At 52.9% G+C, this 17,578-nt stretch overlaps 7 protein-coding genes across 7 annotated transcripts; 3 read left to right on the top strand and 4 right to left on the bottom strand.

Annotated features, from left to right (window-relative positions):
• Window positions 1-31: 31 nt before the first annotated feature.
• On the bottom strand, window positions 32-650 carry QC764_0060110 (uncharacterized protein; the record flags this gene model as incomplete). Its single annotated transcript, XM_062940497.1, has 2 exons — window positions 306-650; window positions 32-240 (listed from the first exon to the last, which is right to left on the bottom strand). Exons 1-2 carry the CDS (start codon window positions 337-339, stop codon window positions 32-34), a joined length of 243 nt encoding a protein of 80 aa, XP_062799882.1. The 5' UTR covers window positions 340-650.
• Window positions 651-1,453: 803 nt separating this feature from the next.
• Window positions 1,454-1,822, top strand: QC764_400445 (uncharacterized protein; the record flags this gene model as incomplete). Its single annotated transcript, XM_062946306.1, has 1 exon — window positions 1,454-1,822. One exon carries the CDS (start codon window positions 1,454-1,456, stop codon window positions 1,820-1,822), a length of 369 nt encoding a protein of 122 aa, XP_062799881.1.
• A 971-nt stretch (window positions 1,823-2,793) lies between these two features.
• QC764_0060090 (uncharacterized protein) lies at window positions 2,794-6,076 on the top strand (the record flags this gene model as incomplete). The annotated part of the gene is made up of 2 exons (XM_062940496.1): window positions 2,794-5,387; window positions 5,635-6,076. 2 exons carry the CDS (start codon window positions 2,794-2,796, stop codon window positions 5,657-5,659), a joined length of 2,619 nt encoding a protein of 872 aa, XP_062799880.1. The 3' UTR covers window positions 5,660-6,076.
• Window positions 5,466-8,465, bottom strand: QC764_0060080 (uncharacterized protein). Its single transcript, XM_062940495.1, has 2 exons — window positions 8,044-8,465; window positions 5,466-7,872 (listed from the first exon to the last, which is right to left on the bottom strand). The coding sequence occupies exons 1-2, from the start codon at window positions 8,120-8,122 to the stop codon at window positions 5,588-5,590; spliced, it is 2,364 nt and encodes a 787-aa protein (XP_062799879.1). The 5' UTR covers window positions 8,123-8,465; the 3' UTR covers window positions 5,466-5,587.
• Window positions 8,466-9,601: 1,136 nt separating this feature from the next.
• On the bottom strand, window positions 9,602-10,578 carry QC764_400420 (uncharacterized protein). The gene is made up of 2 exons (XM_062946305.1): window positions 10,143-10,578; window positions 9,602-9,977 (listed from the first exon to the last, which is right to left on the bottom strand). The coding sequence occupies exons 1-2, from the start codon at window positions 10,409-10,411 to the stop codon at window positions 9,719-9,721; spliced, it is 528 nt and encodes a 175-aa protein (XP_062799878.1). The 5' UTR covers window positions 10,412-10,578; the 3' UTR covers window positions 9,602-9,718.
• Window positions 10,579-11,331: 753 nt separating this feature from the next.
• QC764_400415 (uncharacterized protein) lies at window positions 11,332-11,826 on the top strand (the record flags this gene model as incomplete). Its single annotated transcript, XM_062946304.1, has 1 exon — window positions 11,332-11,826. The coding sequence occupies one exon, from the start codon at window positions 11,332-11,334 to the stop codon at window positions 11,824-11,826; it is 495 nt and encodes a 164-aa protein (XP_062799877.1).
• A 925-nt stretch (window positions 11,827-12,751) lies between these two features.
• On the bottom strand, window positions 12,752-17,059 carry QC764_400410 (uncharacterized protein). The gene is made up of 3 exons (XM_062946303.1): window positions 16,315-17,059; window positions 16,062-16,253; window positions 12,752-15,996 (listed from the first exon to the last, which is right to left on the bottom strand). The coding sequence occupies exons 1-3, from the start codon at window positions 16,713-16,715 to the stop codon at window positions 13,080-13,082; spliced, it is 3,510 nt and encodes a 1,169-aa protein (XP_062799876.1). The 5' UTR covers window positions 16,716-17,059; the 3' UTR covers window positions 12,752-13,079.
• Between the last annotated feature and the right edge of the window lie 519 nt (window positions 17,060-17,578).

The following is a 17,578-nucleotide window of genomic DNA, read 5'->3' as shown; positions in this document are numbered from 1 at the left end:
TGTGGCCTTCCTCAATCAATCACCAAGAAGCTCACCTGTCCACCTTTGACGCAGCTGCTTCGTGCTCATCGGGTGAGTCTGTCTCTGCGCTGGCGTTGGTGTCGTGCCTCGCCACTTTCGGCCGGCCAATCCGACGACGCACTGCTGTTGTTTTGCACTCGGTGCTGTATTGCTTGCAGTTGGAGCACTGAGGTTTAATCATGTCGCATTTGATCTTTTTGACGAAGCAGAGGTCGCAGGCTATGAAGCCATCTTAGTCGATTGTTCCACTTCAGGGGTCACAGACAACGAGGAAAATTGCGTACCCTTTCTGCGGCTCAGTTGGGAGACCGTCTCCATGGTACTGTCTCTGATATTCGATAAATGCTACTATCAAGAGGCGTGTTAAGTGTGGAAGGATGTCGAGAACAGGTATGGATGTGAAAATATGCGTGGACGGTTGGTGTGCTGACATGGTCAAGAGACATACGGAGTGCGTGTGTGATTACAAATTCGCTTATCTGCCTGATAGGATGGGCCCTTGCGCCATTGCAGGGTATGTGGGCTTGGCATGGGGGATTGTATGATGGCAGTAAGTGGATATATCACATATGGTATAAGTGCCGATGCTGACACCTGAAATACTGTTTTATTATCAAACTGGAAAACGAGGTCGAGGGCAGGATATCGGGGTGGGTAAAGGGACATATCTATGTTGAACTCCAACAACGGAGATGATTTGTACTGGGCTTAGACAACATAGGACTCCCTAAGGTATCATGTGAAGAAATCCATATCTATACAAAAACCTCCGAGAGCATCATTTCCCTGGGTAGGTTCGTTAGGTCGGTCATTATCTTGTGTAAGGCCTTCTAGCTTGAGTTTATATTCCCACCTAGGCACTATCATCATTGACTCAAGTAAGCGGTAGACACGGCCCCAACGAACATCTTATGCCACCTTTCAGTTTCTGGAAATTGCATAATCATTCAACCACTGTACCTAGATAGCACAGCCCAAGTCTACAAGTAAATCAAAGGCAAGATTGAACTGCTGCAACCATCGTGAACCTGGAGAACAATACACCACAGCCAAGAATGCCAAGCACGACAACATCATCAACAAAGTTAACAGACTTCTATCTGTGCAAAACGTCATCCCCCAATTGTCCATTGCCAATCATTTCAAACTTCTTATCGCGATCATCCAAGCCCATATCTACGGCAGTCACAAAATGGCAATAAGTGGAGCATCCCTTCATCCTGAGTAAATAAGCTCGGTGATGTCATACCAAGTCTTTTGCCATCAAGAACTCAAACCTTTTCGCAACACTACTCCGAGCCCGCAAAGATAAGAAATCTCCCAGGGCAAATATTTCCCAAACAGCAGTCATTAATCACGGCTATTTCCTAGATATACTTCACAAGAATCAGTCTTGAAATATCACTTCGCCAAAAAAACAAAAACCATCACAATGTTAGCCCGCCGCTCAGCCCAGGCCGATCAAGTGGCCGAGGCCGAACTCACCACCCAGGTCCAGTCGCAACAGTCCCAGTCGAAATCCACTACTCCTTCCCCAAATCATGCTCAGCAGCAACAAGAAGGCGCCACTGCGACTGACCACCATCACCGCCGTCATCATCACCAGTGGGACAGCCCCCGCACTGGGATCCTGTCCGAGGAGGATGTTCTGAACCAGATGCGCTTACGGTCACGGTCTTCCAGCCGGCAAGAAGTGCAGCCGCGGGAATCCCAGGATAATCAGGGCTCATCGTCGACAGAAGAGGTGAGGGAGAGGCAGGCCGAGGATGGGAAACGAATTAATAACTTGACGGCCGAATAAAAGGTTTTAGAGGAAGTCAATGCCTGTTGCGAAGACTTCTAGGCACAAGATGAGAATGGCAATGCCAGCAAACTCACTACCTATCTTCCTAAGTGTTCAGGGCAAGCGGGGCTGACTTGTTCGGAGGGGGGGGGGCCGGGGTGCGCGCCCGCGGCGGGAGAATTAAACAGGAAATAAAGACTTTACCTATCATCATCCATGACCAGTGACACTTGGACCTCATAACGCGACCAACAAAACACCCACACAACTCCCACCATACAAGCAACACTTTCGCCCCCTCCTGCATCTACCTCATCGACGCCCTAGGCCAAGACAAATCGTCGGCATACGCCAACACGTCCGCTGGCCTGGCATCCTAGAGGTCACCTCTGACTTGCACCGCCTCTCTCCCGATTTGATCATCACATTGGGGGCAGGGCCACTGACTGACGGGAGGGATAATCTTGACGGTCTGACTAGGAACTGAATGACCGATGGGTGTATTCCTACGAATCCTGTTGCGATTGAGAGCGAGCCGAGCGTTTTTGGGTTGGCGTTGGGAGAGTAATAGGTAAGTAGCAGTAACTGCTTATAATGTACGGTTAGGGGTATAGGTCGGAAAGAAGAAGAAAACTGGGAGGTTGGGTGGCCAGGACCACTATAAACTGAGATAACTGGCTCTCCAAGCTGGAATTCCCAAGTTCCAGGTTTAATGTGAGTTCGAGCCCCGCGCTTCTGGGTTTCACAAGGCACAACATCGCAGGAACTCTGTGATTGGAGTAAATCGAAACCGATAATGTGCTGCAATGCTTCCCTTTTGGGCTAGTCTGGGGGTTGACCTCCAACTCAGCCGCAAAACGCCACCTCCTTCGCATCAAGGGGGGTCTCGTTGATATACCAAGCGTAGACACACGTCAAACGAACAACACGATCAAGCGGAAGCCCATGGTGTTGTACTACTAGCTTCCACAATACTGTGAGCCGCCAACATGCCACGACGATATGGCCGGACGCGCCGCCCTCCGCCCAAGAACATGGGCAAAACATTCCTCGGCGGTTTACCCATCGTACTTGTCACATACCTCTACTTCAGGTACTTTCCGACGCCAGGGGAGGAGGACATCGGGTCAAGCTTTCTCGCCGTCGAGTTTATCATCTGGGCGATTCTCATCGCGTTCGACGAACCCGCTTTTGTCATCTATTTCATTCCCAGCCTGATTGGCGCCGTCATTTTCGCCACACTGTCGCATGCGGATGTCGATACCAGGGTGCAGTTCATCATATGCATTTCGCTGGCTCCGGCGATGATCTTGGCGTTCGCGTTTGCGGCCGTCTTGTATGGCGTGATGGCTTACTTCATCTTGGGGTTTGCGTGGTCGCTCGGGCGCCACTTTGTGCTTCGACCGATACGCAACTTTCCGAGTATCGTGTACCGTCTTTCTGGGGGAAGATATGTGACTCGGTGGCCCAGGTTCCGGAGCAAGCATCGGTTTGGGGACGTCAGACTTTGCGAGCGGTGCAAAGAGGTTGTCGGTCAGTCTGGCCTTTTGTCTGGGACATGGGCCATGTTTACGAGAGCAGAGGAGCGTCACCTGCTGTGCGACAAGATCCAGGATATGGAGGATAGCGGGTGTAGTCTTTGTGAGGCTTTGTTGAGTCAGCGATTGGCAGATGAGGAGGAAACGGGGGCACCTATGCTCATCAGGGGTTACGGTACCGTGAATACTCGCTATGGGGAACGTGATCTCGAAGAGGGAGGTGTCAAGCTGAAGCTGGAGTTTGTCAGGAACCCCCTTTGGTCAGAACAGGGGCCGACCCTGGCCGTCTCCCTCGAGGCGGGTGGCGCCAAGAAGGAGCTGGGTCTACAAGTGTCAGAGGGGCTCCTAGCGGCCGAGCAGAAAATCCCCAGGTTCACCGGCTCAGATGCTACGGTCAAGACCATCACAACCTGGCTGAAGGACTGTTCCAGCCATAAAGCCTGCCAGCTCCCCCATAACACCCCTCCATTCCGACCAACCCGCCTCATCGCCGTCGGCACGGTCAAGAACCCCAAACTCCGCCTCATCGACACCAAATCCGACATGGACTTCCTGATCGACCTCAAGGACGGCGCAGGCGAATACGTCGCCCTCTCCCACTGCTGGGGCGGCAACATCGCCTGCAAGCTCACCACCTCCAGGCACAGGTTCATGAAGAACTACATCACCGAGGACACCCTCCCCCTCAACTTCCGCCACGCCATCGCCACCACCCGCCGGCTAGGCATCTGCTACCTCTGGATCGACTCCCTCTGCATCATACAAGACTCCCCCGCCGACTGGGCGGCCGAGTCCCCCACCATGGGCCAAGTCTTCACCCACGCCCACTGCGTCCTCGCCGCGACAGCATCGTCCGATTCGACGGGCGGCTGCTTCCGAGACCGATCGCTCTCGTGGGTCGAGCAGAACATCATGATCTCCGAAAAAAGGAGGTGTTTTGTTTCCAACCCGCCGCCGCTGAGAGCGCTCTTTTACTGGAGGGTGGAGCAATCGCCGCTCACCAACCGCGCGTGGGCTTTCCAGGAGAGGTTGCTGGCGAGGAGGGTGATACACTTTTGCGAGGATGTGGTGCTGTTTGAGTGCAACACTCTCCAGGCGTCCGAACTGCACGTGAACGGGGTGGGGTATGACAGCACGCCGTACATGGTGCAGGATGGGAGGTTGGTCAACTGGATCGAGGCGATTCGGTCGTTGACGGGGCAGCACAACATCAATGGGGAGGGGCATACTCCCCAGGAGAGGAGAGCGGTGAGAGGGATAAGAGGGGCGTTGGATGTGCTGCAGAGGTTGGGGCCGGTGGAGACGCAGAGGTTTGGGGAGAAGGTCGAGTTTTGGAAGAGGTGGTATGAGATTGTGAGTGTTTATAGCAAGGGGCAGCTGACGAGGCAGACAGATCGATTGGTCGCGTTGGCGGGAGTGGCGGAGCTGGTGCAGCAAAGAGGAAAGGTGGGTTATCTGGCTGGGTTGTGGGACTCGGAGCTGTTGGCTCTAGGGCTGTTGTGGGTTGTGAAGGAGGTAGAGGAGAGGCAGGAGATGTATTGTGCGCCGTCTTGGTCTTGGGCGTCGGTCAGTGGTAGGATTGGGTTTCTGCCGAGGGGGATCTTGGATAAGATCAACTCCAAAGAGCATGACCTTGTCTTTTGCACAGGCGTGGAAAACGTGGAGGTGTGGCGGAATGGGAAGCTTGTGTCGGAGGCAAGGAGTTTGGTGGACAATGGGACCCTGACCGTCACTGGACCGGTTGCTAGGGGAAGTCTGGCGGACGGAGAAGGAATGCGGCTGACTGGCACGTGTACTAAAAGTGCCATGGTGTTGAAATGGGTTCCCGATTGGAAGTTGGATGACATGGAAAAGGGGCTACAAGAAGTCTTTGTGATTCATTTGGTCAAAGTATTCTTTGAAGACGAGGTACGGAGCTACGGGCTGGTAATCAGGGGTAAGGACGATGTTGGCACAAATATATTTGAGCGAATCGGTGTGTGGTCCGCCGACTCAGACATGGCGATGGAAAACATTGCTTGGGAGCGACAAAGAGTCGTTCTGGCGTAGGACAACAAAGTCTTACCTTACCACCTTTGTCCACAACCCAAGCCCTTTGGCCAATATGAAACCGAAGTGGGTGAGGGGAATGTATCCTGTTCGTTATTTCTATAAGGTATCCAAAGTTCGACACCCTCTGGTTCCTATCTATAATTTCTATCACCCAAACGCACCTAGGTATGTATATGATACATCCCAAATCATCTCACAACCCCTGGTTCATTAAACCCCAATAACCCGGCTCCATCCCAGTAAACACCCAATCCTCCCCTCCTGATCCCATTGGAATCTCTCCCAAACTACTACTTCTATCATTATCAGAGTGTTGCTGCTGCGTCTGCTGCTGCTGATGTTGGTGAGCATCAAACCCAATTCCGTGATGCAAATTGTGATACCCATCACCTCCCCCATGGCCAGAGATGGGACTCTGATGTGCGTGCCCATGGCTCTGAAGGGAGGGATCTATCGGCGATGTGTGAAACCCAATCGGGACAGTGACATTTCTTTGTCTTCCTCGTGGTGGGTGTGGATGGGGGGAGAGGCTGCCGCCTGGCGGCCCGGGGGAGGCAGCTGGCACGGGGATCATGTGTGGTGAGTGGGCAGAGGAGCTGACACTTCTTCTTGCTGCTTGCTGTGATGGCGGTGGCATGGTCGGTGGAGGGGATGTGCGGGCGTTGTTGATGTTGATGAGGCCGAAGAAGGGGAGGTTGAGGTTGAGGTTGAGGGGTTGCTTGATTCCCGAGTCGATCATGTCGAGGAGTTGGGATATGAGGGTGACAGATGACTGGGATAGCCTGTTATGGGGTTGGAGTAGGGCAAGGTGCTGCATTTTTGACAGAGTGAGGCTGACGAGCTTGATGTCCGCTTCGCTGGTCTGGTTGGTCAGGGTGAATAGACAGAGGGCTGTGGAGGCCATAAGGGCTGCGTAGGACACTTGATAACACGTCCAGGTCGGGTGGGATTGGGAGATGCTTTGGTAGGCCATGTAGCGTTGCAGGATTTGGCGGGCGAGGCCGAGGGAGGGTTTGTGGTCATCGCCAACAGGAGCTCCAGTTGATATGCTGTGTATGATGTAGGGCAGGTGGAGGATGAGCGAAAGGTTGAAGTGGTTGATCTGGAGAACGAGATGGCAGATGGCCGCTTTAGCCTGTTCCCAGTCTGCCTGCCATTCTGATGGCAATGTGGGAACGAACCACCAGTCAGAAGGCATGATCTTGGCCGCGTGCTCGAGCTCGTGATCAATCTGCTGGTATGAAACCGCCGCCTTCTGGTTGATGAAATCGGACACTAGCGAGAGGTTGTGGTCGAGTATCCGCTTCGCAATGACGGTGTGAATCTTGGTGTAACGTTCTCGTGGGCTATCCCTGAGCATTGCCTCTTCGCTCGCGAACGTGTTGTCCGGACTGCCCGCGGGAAGCCCAAGCATAAGAGACAAACTTCGATCAGCTGCGTTGATGCAGTACCATAAAGCCATCGGTGATGGGCGTGTGGCCTCGTTGGTTGTCAGATCCGCAAACCTGAGGGTTTGCATACCATTACGACTCAACCCCATCATGGTAGCGAGAGAAAGCGCCTTTCGAAAGATGAGCCAGGCTTTGCGGATGTTTCCTGCATTGCTATGCCAGTATCCGAGAATAATAAGACATTGGAGCCCTTCAGCTGTCCCAACAAGGTCATCGTTGGAAGTAACCAGCTGCGAAACTTTCGAGACGATGCCGTTCATCAGTCTGTAGGGGTTGAAATGTTTCTGTCTCTCCTGAGACATCACGCTTCCTGGGGGTTGCTGCTGGATGCAAATGCACAGCTGTATCAAACCTTTGGCTAAAACGGTGGGATGAGCGTTCGGGGGCGGGATTGTGGCGATGTTCTCAGGAGTCTCGGAAAGGCCCTCCACGATGTCCTGGTAGCTATGGAACAGTGCGATGATGAAGTAGGGTGCAGGTGTTGATTTGACGAGAACGTCAACGTCATGTTGGGACGGAAACAAGGAATATAGGGTCCGACAAATCTTTTCGTATCGTCTGCGAGCTGGCCCTTTGCTCGATACACTTTCTGTTGACCGCCGTGATGGTATTGTAAGCCTCGCCGTGGGTTTCTGTAGAGAGTTGACGCTGCCTTGGATGCCCAGCAGCATAGCCGTTGAGGCCTCATGACCAACAGGCGACTCCATCACTTCCAGGTCCAGATGGGGTGTCTCTTGGCCATCCACATCGCTCATCAACGTTTCATCAGACGGTGTCGGTGAACTGGTCTGTGAATGGTCTTGAGCTGAACTGGTTCCCGATCCAGTCTCAGGCATCACGCGGTCAACAACTTTGGCGACAAGGTCCTCGAGACGGGCTAAGCGCTGGGCAAGGCGGCGGTCAGGAAGCTGTGGCGGTTGAGCATCGGCGAATTCTTGACTTCGACAGACGCTGCCGCGTGCCTGGCAGGGCAAGCACACGGTGTCGTCTTGCTTTCCAAACTGGCATCGTATCTTTCGTCGTCGACCTGCAAATACATGTCAGCGCCTTGCTACCAATGGCCTGTGAGAAAGCCGTTGGAGCTAATCAGGTTGTGAACCCTGGGCGTGTTACCAGCATGTCGGGTCGGTCGCGGCCGCTATCATATGCACGTCGGATCGGGAGGTAAGATGCGAAAAGAGAGATTGTGCGGACTTACACTCCCAACAACTGTGCGTTCCCTTTCGGACTTTTCGTCGTCTGGCATCGGATCCCGAGCGCTGGGCCTGCTCTTCCATTGTCTTACTTCCCCCGATTGAGCAACAAAAAGCTGCTGCTTTGCTTGCAAGCCCCGTACCTTATCTTTGGTTGATGACGGCAAAAAAAGGGCTGTCGTAAGATCAAAGAATTGCCTGCCTTCCAGTCCTTTTAAGACTAACAAAATGGCCAAGTCATCCAGAGGAAACACGGAAGAGGTGGAATGGGGTCCAAGACCATATGTATCAAAGATCACCATCTCCCCAGTGTCCCAAGGCAGGTTGCGGAGGTGACAGTCTGCCTGTCACCCGTTGGTTGCAGACCGACCAAAGCGAAGAGCACAAGATCCAAGCATGCAGACTTGCATCTTTTCGGATGCCGAGACGGATGATTTGGAACCGTTGGTCCACTCTGCAGCCATCGAGGACGAACCAGAACATAACAGCTCAGGTTACACAAGCTGATAATCTTCTCTTCTTCAACCTCTACACGCTTGGCATATTGGGTCGTCTGGCGGCTAGCGAGTTCTCTGCGTCTCCACTAGACCTTTGCATACACAGTAATGCATCCAAACTGGGGAATAGGGGCGTCAACAGTTCTCGGCGGTTACACAAGGCTAGAACCCTAACCCTCGTCATTGGCAAGGCAGACAGAACCGATAACACGACAATATGACGGAGCTGGAGTGTGATTAACGGAACAGAAAGGACAACCGTTGAGATGCGGTGAGATCCCACCGATATTAATACCGTTGTCATACCTCGACATGATGTACATTGATGTAGGGACTGGGTAGACGCACACAGCCACTGTTGATGTGCGCCAACCCAGGCCGCAGCCCCCTTCTCCCGCTCCAGGGCTCGGCCACATGGCGCGGATATATTGTGTGTGGTCGCCGAGCTGGTGCCACGCCCGCGCATCTGTAGCGCACAAATAGCAGCCGATAACGACGACAGCCACCACACTTCCCCGTCCCAGCACCTTGTTTACGGGCCAGATTAAAGTTTTAAACTTTCGGGCAGTGGCGACATAAGGTATGTACCTAGGTATTCTAGAACAACAGTCTCTGCCTACTTAGCATCTGACTTAAGGTACCTTGGCCAGTCCGTTCTGTGTCGAATCAGAACTACTCCAGTTTTTGCCAATGCTGGAAAGGCCCCCGCAACGGCCATGTCATAAACCGCTCAACCGACCGGAGTAAATCCGTCCTCAACCTGAAATAACTCCGGGCTTCTGCGACTCTGTCACCAACCGTACCTAGGTACCGTACCTATCACGCCGGATCCATGCTTCTAGTTCTTCCTTGCGACGTTGAAAGTGCCCCCCAACTTGCTACCATACCTACAACCAAAATACTGTATCCAGGCAACAGTTTAAAGGCCTGGTTACGCATGTGTCACGTCGCACAAAGATGGCTGCCGAGCCTGTTCGGACAACCAACACTCAACCCAGCCACAGCCCTACCTACCTACCTTGTAGCGAAGATCGAGTGTGACAAGCTGTAGTGGTGTTTGGGGTCCAAACTGTGATGGGGAAGGAACAAGTAAATAAATATGATGAATTGATGGATCTAATCTATCGACTATCTCCTTCATAGCGAAAACCCCAAATGCAATCTTGGCAATTCAAAGTCCAAATCAAGCCCACCTCTGCACCTTGTCAACTCTATCAACCTTCTTGATAGGGATAATCACCTCCTCCTGGATCTCCGCAACCACCGGCTGCTCCCGCACCTTGGGCATCGGGATGTACTTTACATCGTCCAGCTCCCCCTTTGTATTATCATGCACCAGAACATAATTCATCTTTGGGTCGTAGTTCTGCTGCACGAGCTTGGCGATACACATGAGGGCGATGGCCAGCAACACGCCGTAGAATGTCTCGTATTCAATTCTTCTACTCTCCCCGACCCAGCCATAGTCATTAGTTAGTTCATGTTATTCTAGACACCGGGGTAAAAAAATAAATAAATAAAAAAAGAGGTCTGCTCTGGCGCCGATGCCAAGAGGACGCAGCAAGGGGAACAGGGCAAGTGAAGGAGAAAATAGTCAAGAGACAAACCTTCGATAAGGCATACTAGCCGGGAAGGACTCTTGGCCTCCGGGTCCTCCCATGTCGTTTGCTTGATCATGGCCCGGGTAGTCATGGTTTGGCTGGAACGACACGGCTGTACGACTTTGGAAACAGGAAGGCGATGACGACGGCTGCTGCACTTGCAGTTGATGTTGCAGCTGCATGGGACGTGTGCAAGGGACCACTACACGCGGAGCGCGTTTGGCGAGGGCTTGTGTAACGCCCGGCAGCCGCTGGGTGAGAGATTTGGAGAGCATTGTGGCTTGTGGAAGAGATGTGTCAGCTTATGGGAGAAAGCAAGATGGTACATATTTCCGGGTTACTTTGGGGTTGCAGACAGAAAATGTTTTTATAGAGGTCGGCGAGCAGATGGTTGGTGACCGGACAATGACCTCACTTTGACGATGCATCGAGCAATCCCACGGACGGTAGAGCGTTCAGATGACACTCGCGTGTTAAGCAAAAGCGTCATGCAGACTCTCAATCAACTTCTTCACACCAGTCTGGAGTTTGCAGAGATATAGAATTAGCTATATCTTGTGTTTTTTATCGCCCCATATCCAACACCAACAAAATGGCCGGGGTTTTCATCAGATACAGATTACACTGTACCTTTATTGCCTTTTAATCCTCTACGAGTACTAATGTGCGACGTCGAAACTACTTTGTCATAAACCATACAGGTAACTAACGGCACCTTTGTCCGTAGAGCGTGCGCTTTTATCCCGACCTTGTTGATAAAAGCAAAATCAAGAGCACTCCTCACCCTGGCAGCTAGGTCACTGGAACACGAAACACTGTGACACACAAAAACACAAGATTCATTGAATCCAACACTGCTACGACAGTCGCAAAAATACCAGGCATAAAGAATAACAGAAAAAGGCCTCCCAATATGCCCAAACCGGTGGCCCCGACCGTGGCTGCAACTGTGGCTTCTGGAAGTGATGCTGTTCTTCCAGACATAAAACGCCTATCACTTGCTGGAAAAAGTTGCTAGCCGAAACGCTGGAAGCAACCTTGGCCATAGAACACAAGCCTCTCAACGAGCCATATCTTCGCCCTGAATATGGCCCTGTAGATGGAGACTATAAGAGGTCTGTCGCCGTTTTCGTTACCCCAGAACAGTGGGTCAATATGGTGCACTACAACGATCTGGGCGAGACAGTGAAGGTGGATGTTGATCTATGTGCCCTCCGGTAAGCACGTGAGGCCTACAACGACTTGGGAAGCTTCCGGTTCAAAGATCTTGGATCCAGCCGGCAAGAGGGTCAGATGGGCGAGCGAGGAAGGGGGCCGAGCGATTGAACAAATCTATAAGGGATGGACACAACGATTCGACGAACAACTGCAACAAATCCACCAAGCTAGACTGGTCATAGCCGAGGAAATGTACGAGGCCGGCGACATTAAAAAATCAACGATTGAAGAGCTTGAGAGGGTGGCTGGCAATATCAATGGGCTGATGAAACGACTCCGGGAGGCAGAAAAAGAAAATGACCGCTTGGAAGCATTGCTTGATGCCTATCAGAGGCACCCTGACGCACGAAAAAGAATGAATGCAACTGTGTTGAAGGGCAACAAGACATGCATAGAGAGGATCAGGAAAGCCATAGGTGCACTGAAGCAGGAATATGAGATTGCAGACAGAGCATTTGTCAAGACACAATAGGAGAGCTTCAAGTACCTGGCCGATATACGACTGCGCGCGCTTCGCCAGCCTTGGGGGTTGGCCAATGGACCAGGGAGAAAGCCATGCTGGCTAAAACACGACCCCGACAACAGTGAAGCGACGAGAGTGGATGACAAAGTCGATCGCACAATGGTTGGCGTTTTGACGGGCGACGGCAACATGCTGGCCGAGGTCCACCCTCCCATCGATCTCAAACATATCATGCGCTTTGCCTGCAGTCGTAGCCATGGCCAGGACCCTACCAAAAGACAAGGAGCGTGAATGGGCAAGGGAGAGACTTCAGAGACACCTCGACTTCATAAACAAATGGATCACAATACACTATACGGTCCAGCACTACGCACTCAGAGCTCAGAACAGAGCTGCATTTGAAGCTTGAGAACATGACTGGAAGGCACTCAGAAAGGTGATGACGGAGCGATGTTTTGGGGTCCACGAAAGGAAGCAAGGCTCCAAAGAAGACATGAAGGCCCAAACGTCCGCCCCATATTCACCGACTACGTCCGTCTATTCGCACAGGCATGTCACCTGCACAATTATGTGGAAGTGTAATCGAAAGAGAACTTCAAAAAGGAGCTGCAGCGTCTGGACTTTGAGCGTTGGGACATTTATAAGTTCGCCATCCAGACATGAAACCACGGGGATATAGAGGGCAGCCGTAGTGCTACAAGGCCTCCCAGGCCCAAAGTCAAGGGAAATATGTGGAAAGACTTCAATGCCATCTACGAGTACGACCAGTGGAAGAATGCTCTGAGATACGATCCCGATCCACCTGCAGGAACACGTAAGCATATACTCACTTGCCTTATTTACTTTTCCCCTTTATCAATGCCAATAATGGATCTGTGGCAGCCAGATTGTTCGATCCTGTGCCTGATTTAGAAATCAAGGTTATCACACGCCCATCGGGTGAACAAGTATGATTGGGAGCGCATCTGGAAGTTATATGGCCCCCCGAAATGGGAGACTGAGAAAAGGAGGACGGTGAAGATGTATGGAGAATGAGGCCGAGCTTCCAGTTTTGTTACTGCTTAAACCTTATGTTTGGCAACACCAATTGTATATTGTTTTCCCATCTCACGCCCCCTTCACCTCTACTCGATATACTTTTCTGTGTGCATTGTCATTAGATATCACAAGCGCTGTGATCAAGTAAAACGAAGGATATATTGTACCACCCCTTACCTACCTACCTCGGTACCTAAACCAAAGACCGATGTATATTAAATCCTTCACGCTGCCAACTCAGCACCACGAATAGGAACCGTAAGAGGTAACTCATGTGCATACACAACCTCCTCCACCTTCTCCGCCACACTCGCCTCTTTCCCAATACCCCCACGCAACACCTCGACCGGCCCCCTTCCAAACACAATTGGCGACGCCACCGTCGTGACAGGACTGACAGTCATGGACCTACTCACGAAGCTAATCCCATCCCCCTCACCACCACCTCCTCCACCCGGCTCTGTCGCCCGCCTCTGTATCTGCGGCTGTTGCTGCTGCTGCTGTTCCGCCCTGACCGTCCCCCCCCTCTGAACCATTCCGCTCAACCTCCCAAAGCTATACTCGACATCCCGTTCCAACCTCCCCCTCCTCTCCTCCAACTTGGCAAGCAACTGGTCATACTCTGCAAAACTACCCAACACCCTCACGCTCTCCCCCCCACCCTCCGGATCGTTAATCACATCCACAAACCCCACCCCTTCCGTCCCAGTCAGGGCCTCAAGCAGAAGCGAGCAAACCATATTCACCCTCTGGATCCTGTTCATCCCCCTCCCTCCCCTCGCGCTCGACCTTTTCACCTCCAGAATCTGCTTCTTGGTCTCTTTCTCCACGTCGGCGACTTCCTCGCCGGGGGGTTTGTTCTTGGTCACGACGCCCTCGGGATCGGTCGTCTTTTTTGGCAAGGGGGGCATGGCTTTGACGACGGGGCTGCAGAGTTGGTTGAGGACGACGCTGCGGAGTTTGGTGCGGCGCTTGCCGGCTCTGGTGAGGTTGGCGCCCAACTTTTGGCCGAGGGTCAGGGGGGAGGTGACGCCCCGGAGGAAGCCGAGGAGTTGGGTCAGCGGGGTGAAGGTGGCTGTTATTTCGGCGGGTGTGAACCCCTTGCCGGGGAAGGAGGTGATGAAGGTGGAGAGGAGGGGGAGTTGGGACAAAAGGGGGAGGGATGAGGTGCCTGAGCCGGAGCGGAAGTGGGTTATCTCGGAGGCGAGGAGGGTGGAGAGAGACCAGGTGAGGGACTCGAGGGCTTTGCCGCTGACCTTTTGGGCGGTGCTGCCGTCGCCGTAGACGCGGAGATGGGAGAGGGAGGAGCCCTTGTAGATTGTTGAGGTGGGGACTCCGTAGGTGGTGTCTACTCCTGCGAGGTTCCAGAAGATGGCGCATTGGTCAGAGAAGGGGAGGGAGTGGGCGAGCATGACCATGTTGTACTCTGAAATCACAGGGGAGTCGGGGCGGAATGGTTGGAGAGTGGCGACTAGTTTGGTGGAGTGCGGAAGACCTTCGATGATGTTGAGGCCGGTTTCCTTGGCTTTGGGGTCGCTGATTGGGCTGGAGGGCGCAATGAGAAAGCGTCGAAGGGGAAAGGTGTCGGATAGCTTCTGCTGGGCTGTTTTGGCAGTTGCGGCGAGGGTCTTGTCGAGCTTCTTCATGAACTTCTTCTTGACCGGCAAGACAACACGTGCAGGAGTCGGGGCTGTCTTGGGGGTCAGCTTGGTCAGCAAGTCCTTGATGTTGCTGGTTTGGGTGAAAGCATCAGCTGGTTGAAAGGGCGAGACGCCGCTGGAGACCAGATGACTGAACCCCTTTAGACTCTGCATGTTCTCGGGCGAGATGATGAGAAAGCTGGTTCCTGCTCTTGCGAGCTCAGAGGCTTGATCAATGTCCAGCAGTTCCCAGGGGTGTCGTTGTCCGTCTTGGAAATAGTTCATGGGATTCCCCAGAAAGATGATGGTCTTGCCGCTGTAGTTGGCCAAGATGTCGTCACGAGTGTCGGCTGTCGTGTATGCACCGCTGAGACTGAGATTGAAGATGTCCACAGGAAGGTGAAGCCCGAGTTGAAGGAAGTGGAGCAAGTGCAGCACAAAGGCATTGGGCGAAGACCCGTTGATGACAAGCAGGAATCGTGCTGCTGGGTTGTAGCGGTATGAAGGTGAGATCTGAATGCGCAAGTCAAATGCCACCACGTTCCGCATCTGTTTTCCGTGGGGATCTGAGAGAATCAGAGTGACAAACATGTTGCCTGCGGTGAATTCGTTGACCAGCTCCGATACTTGAAAGTCAACAGTGATTGGAATAACCTCGCCAGGCTCGATTACTTCGATCATATCCATAATGTCGTGCGGCGTGTCCTTTGGAGCTCGCTTCAATTCGAACATGCCGTTAGGATCGGAAAGATGTGTCCCAGCCTCGCGCTGTAGAGTGCCAATACGACCCTGTGACTTGGTGGAGATATTTTGTATCGTCCAGGAAAAGGTGACAATATCACCCTTTGCTACGCTGTCCAGATACTTTGGCGTGGTCATGAGCAGCGGGTATTGGCAGACGATGCCCACACCGCCGCTAAACTCGGGAACATCTCTCTGCAACCGCTGGGAGTAGGCTCTGAGTGAGACGGTATCTTGTGCGCGGAGAAGTGTGCCCGGGCTGCGGTCGACGGTTTCGTTCTTGATCCAGGCCTTCAGCACACCCGGAACCTTGACACTGTGTCCTGGTGGAATCTCAGCTGGAATCTCCAAGGGCTCAAGGATGGGCTCCAGCCATTTTGTGCCCCTGACCAAGATTTGCAGGCGAGATATCTTTGGTGACGGCATTTGGCCTGTGTTCTTGATGACGATGTCGCTGATGATTAGCCGTTCTCCGGGCTCGTTGATGCCATCCCCGTTCTCGTCATGCACTTTGAAGTCGACAACCTCGAGCATGTAGCGTGATTGGAACACTCCCCTCCTGCCATCTTTGTAGTTGACAATGACCTCAGAGTAGCCCATCGGACCGTCTTGACCAGGATACAACAAGTCATTTGGAGTTCTTCCGGCCATGCCTCCTGGTCCTCCTCTCCCCGCAGGTCTCGAATGATACCTGGTGGCATACTCTGTGTAGTGTTGACCGTTTGCATTGGTGTGTACGGCTGCAACATATCTCTCTGACCTGTATATCTTGAGTCAGACAGTCTTGATCAGGGCTCATAGGGAATGCATTTTTGGGCGTCAAACCATGTACAACCGGCACCGCCATCACCGCCATGGCCACCGGCCCCCCCGGCGCCATGTTCACCGACGCAACCACCATAGCCGCCTCTGACGTCCCACTCAACACCGATGAGGGTGTCAAGATCTTCCTCATTTACCGTGACATGAGCATGGCCTCCTGCGCCGCCATTCGCCCCACTCGTTCCACGGCCGCCACTGCATCCATGTCAGATACGCATTTCTTTTTTCGTTCTGGGAAAGCAGAAGAGGGACTCACTCTCCTCCGTTCATCCCCGGCGATCCATCAGTAGCCTCGCTTGTTTGTGTCGCATCCCGTCCGTCAAACCCATCACCCCCAGACTGGCCATTCTCACCGATTCCCCCGTGCCCTCCATCTCCACCTCGACAGTCCAGCAGCAAAGACTGTTTGCCCCCAACCTGATACCGCTCCCCCATGCGATGTGCCTGTCCAGTGACCTGAATTATACCTGGCCTGGCCGGGTCAAAGCTCAGCCCGACATGTATCTCTCCTCCGCTGGTTCCGGAAGTTGGAAAACTGGCATCTCGTCCCTGGCGACCAAAGGATCCCCGCGGCGCTTTGATGGCTGTTGAGTTATCCCATTGTTGAGTCCCATGAGCACCAGTTTGGCCTGTTGCGGCCAGGGTGATTGTAGTCATGGTGGAGACACGGGCGGCTTGCTGACTGGATCCAGGGGTGCTGTGTTATGTCATTCTCCAAAAATACACCTGAAAAGTCCCGGTGAGGTTGTGGACGGGAGCGTTGAAGAAGTACCCTGAGCCAAGTTGTTTGCTGGTGAATAAAGTGTGAGACATTCAGACGCAGCTACAAAGATTTCAGGGGATATTCAGCTCAGCTCCTTGCCAGCATGTTTGAGATGGAACGCGCCTGATGGCGGTCGGCAAAACATTGCGCCGGTCTTATCTACGCGCTTGTGGCGTCCCTGGAAGATTGGAAAGACGAAAACCTGGGGGTGCGAGCGGGGAGAGCCGGGGTCCTCTTTTGAGCTGCCCGCATTTCCAATTGCCTGGTTGAGTTTGGGGCTTTGCATCTATGGCCTTGGCGCCGTCGCGAGTTCTCAGCCACCAATAAATCCACATGCATGGTCATTGGTCGCCTCGCATAGGACGTCGTTTCACTTAGTCAACATATGGCCTAGGGCTCATGTCTGATCATGAGAGGCTTCAATGATTCAGGGGCTCAGGGGTTCAGGGGAATGTTCATCAGGGTTAGGGTCTACGGACGACAAAGCTGGGACACAAGGTTCTCTATGATGAAAGTGCTGACTGTCAGGTAACTCCCATTTATATTGTCGTGATTGTGGCGCACCATGTGCCAAGGTAGCTCTGGCAGCTCGGAGCATGGCCAAGTGGGAAATGTGTGCTGCTGAGCTAATATTCATTTTGGCACATCTTCAAGGATTGCAAGCCTGGCTCCCTCTTGAAAATCAGCAACCATTTTCGACCATTCCTTGGTCCTTGTGAAATGGCCCTCAACTGCCGTTCGGCGGCGTTGGCTGACA

The sequence above is a fragment of the Podospora pseudoanserina genome, chromosome 4 (genome assembly GCF_035222485.1).
Source record: "Podospora pseudoanserina strain CBS 124.78 chromosome 4, whole genome shotgun sequence".
Taxonomy (NCBI): domain Eukaryota; kingdom Fungi; phylum Ascomycota; class Sordariomycetes; order Sordariales; family Podosporaceae; genus Podospora; species Podospora pseudoanserina.
Note: the sequence above shows the minus strand (reverse complement) of the source record. Positions and strands in the feature narration are given on the sequence as shown.

Bases quoted from the DNA above. Each gene is read 5' to 3' on its own strand.
- QC764_0060080 (XM_062940495.1), bottom strand. From the start codon at position 8,122: ATGGAAGAGCAGGCCCAGCGCTCGGGATCCGATGCCAGACGACGAAAA. The intron at 7,873-8,043 runs GTAAGTCCGCAC...ATGTATTTGCAG, and splicing joins AACGCACAGTTGTTGGGAGT to GTCGACGACGAAAGATACGA.
- QC764_400420 (XM_062946305.1), bottom strand. From the start codon at position 10,411: ATGCTCTCCAAATCTCTCACCCAGCGGCTGCCGGGCGTTACACAAGCC. The intron at 9,978-10,142 runs GTTTGTCTCTTG...CGGGGAGAGTAG, and splicing joins GCTAGTATGCCTTATCGAAG to AAGAATTGAATACGAGACAT.
- QC764_400410 (XM_062946303.1), bottom strand. From the start codon at position 16,715: ATGACTACAATCACCCTGGCCGCAACAGGCCAAACTGGTGCTCATGGG. The intron at 16,254-16,314 runs GTGAGTCCCTCT...ACATGGATGCAG, and splicing joins CCGGGGATGAACGGAGGAGA to TGGCGGCCGTGGAACGAGTG. The intron at 15,997-16,061 runs GTTTGACGCCCA...CAAGATATACAG, and splicing joins GGCGGTGCCGGTTGTACATG to GTCAGAGAGATATGTTGCAG.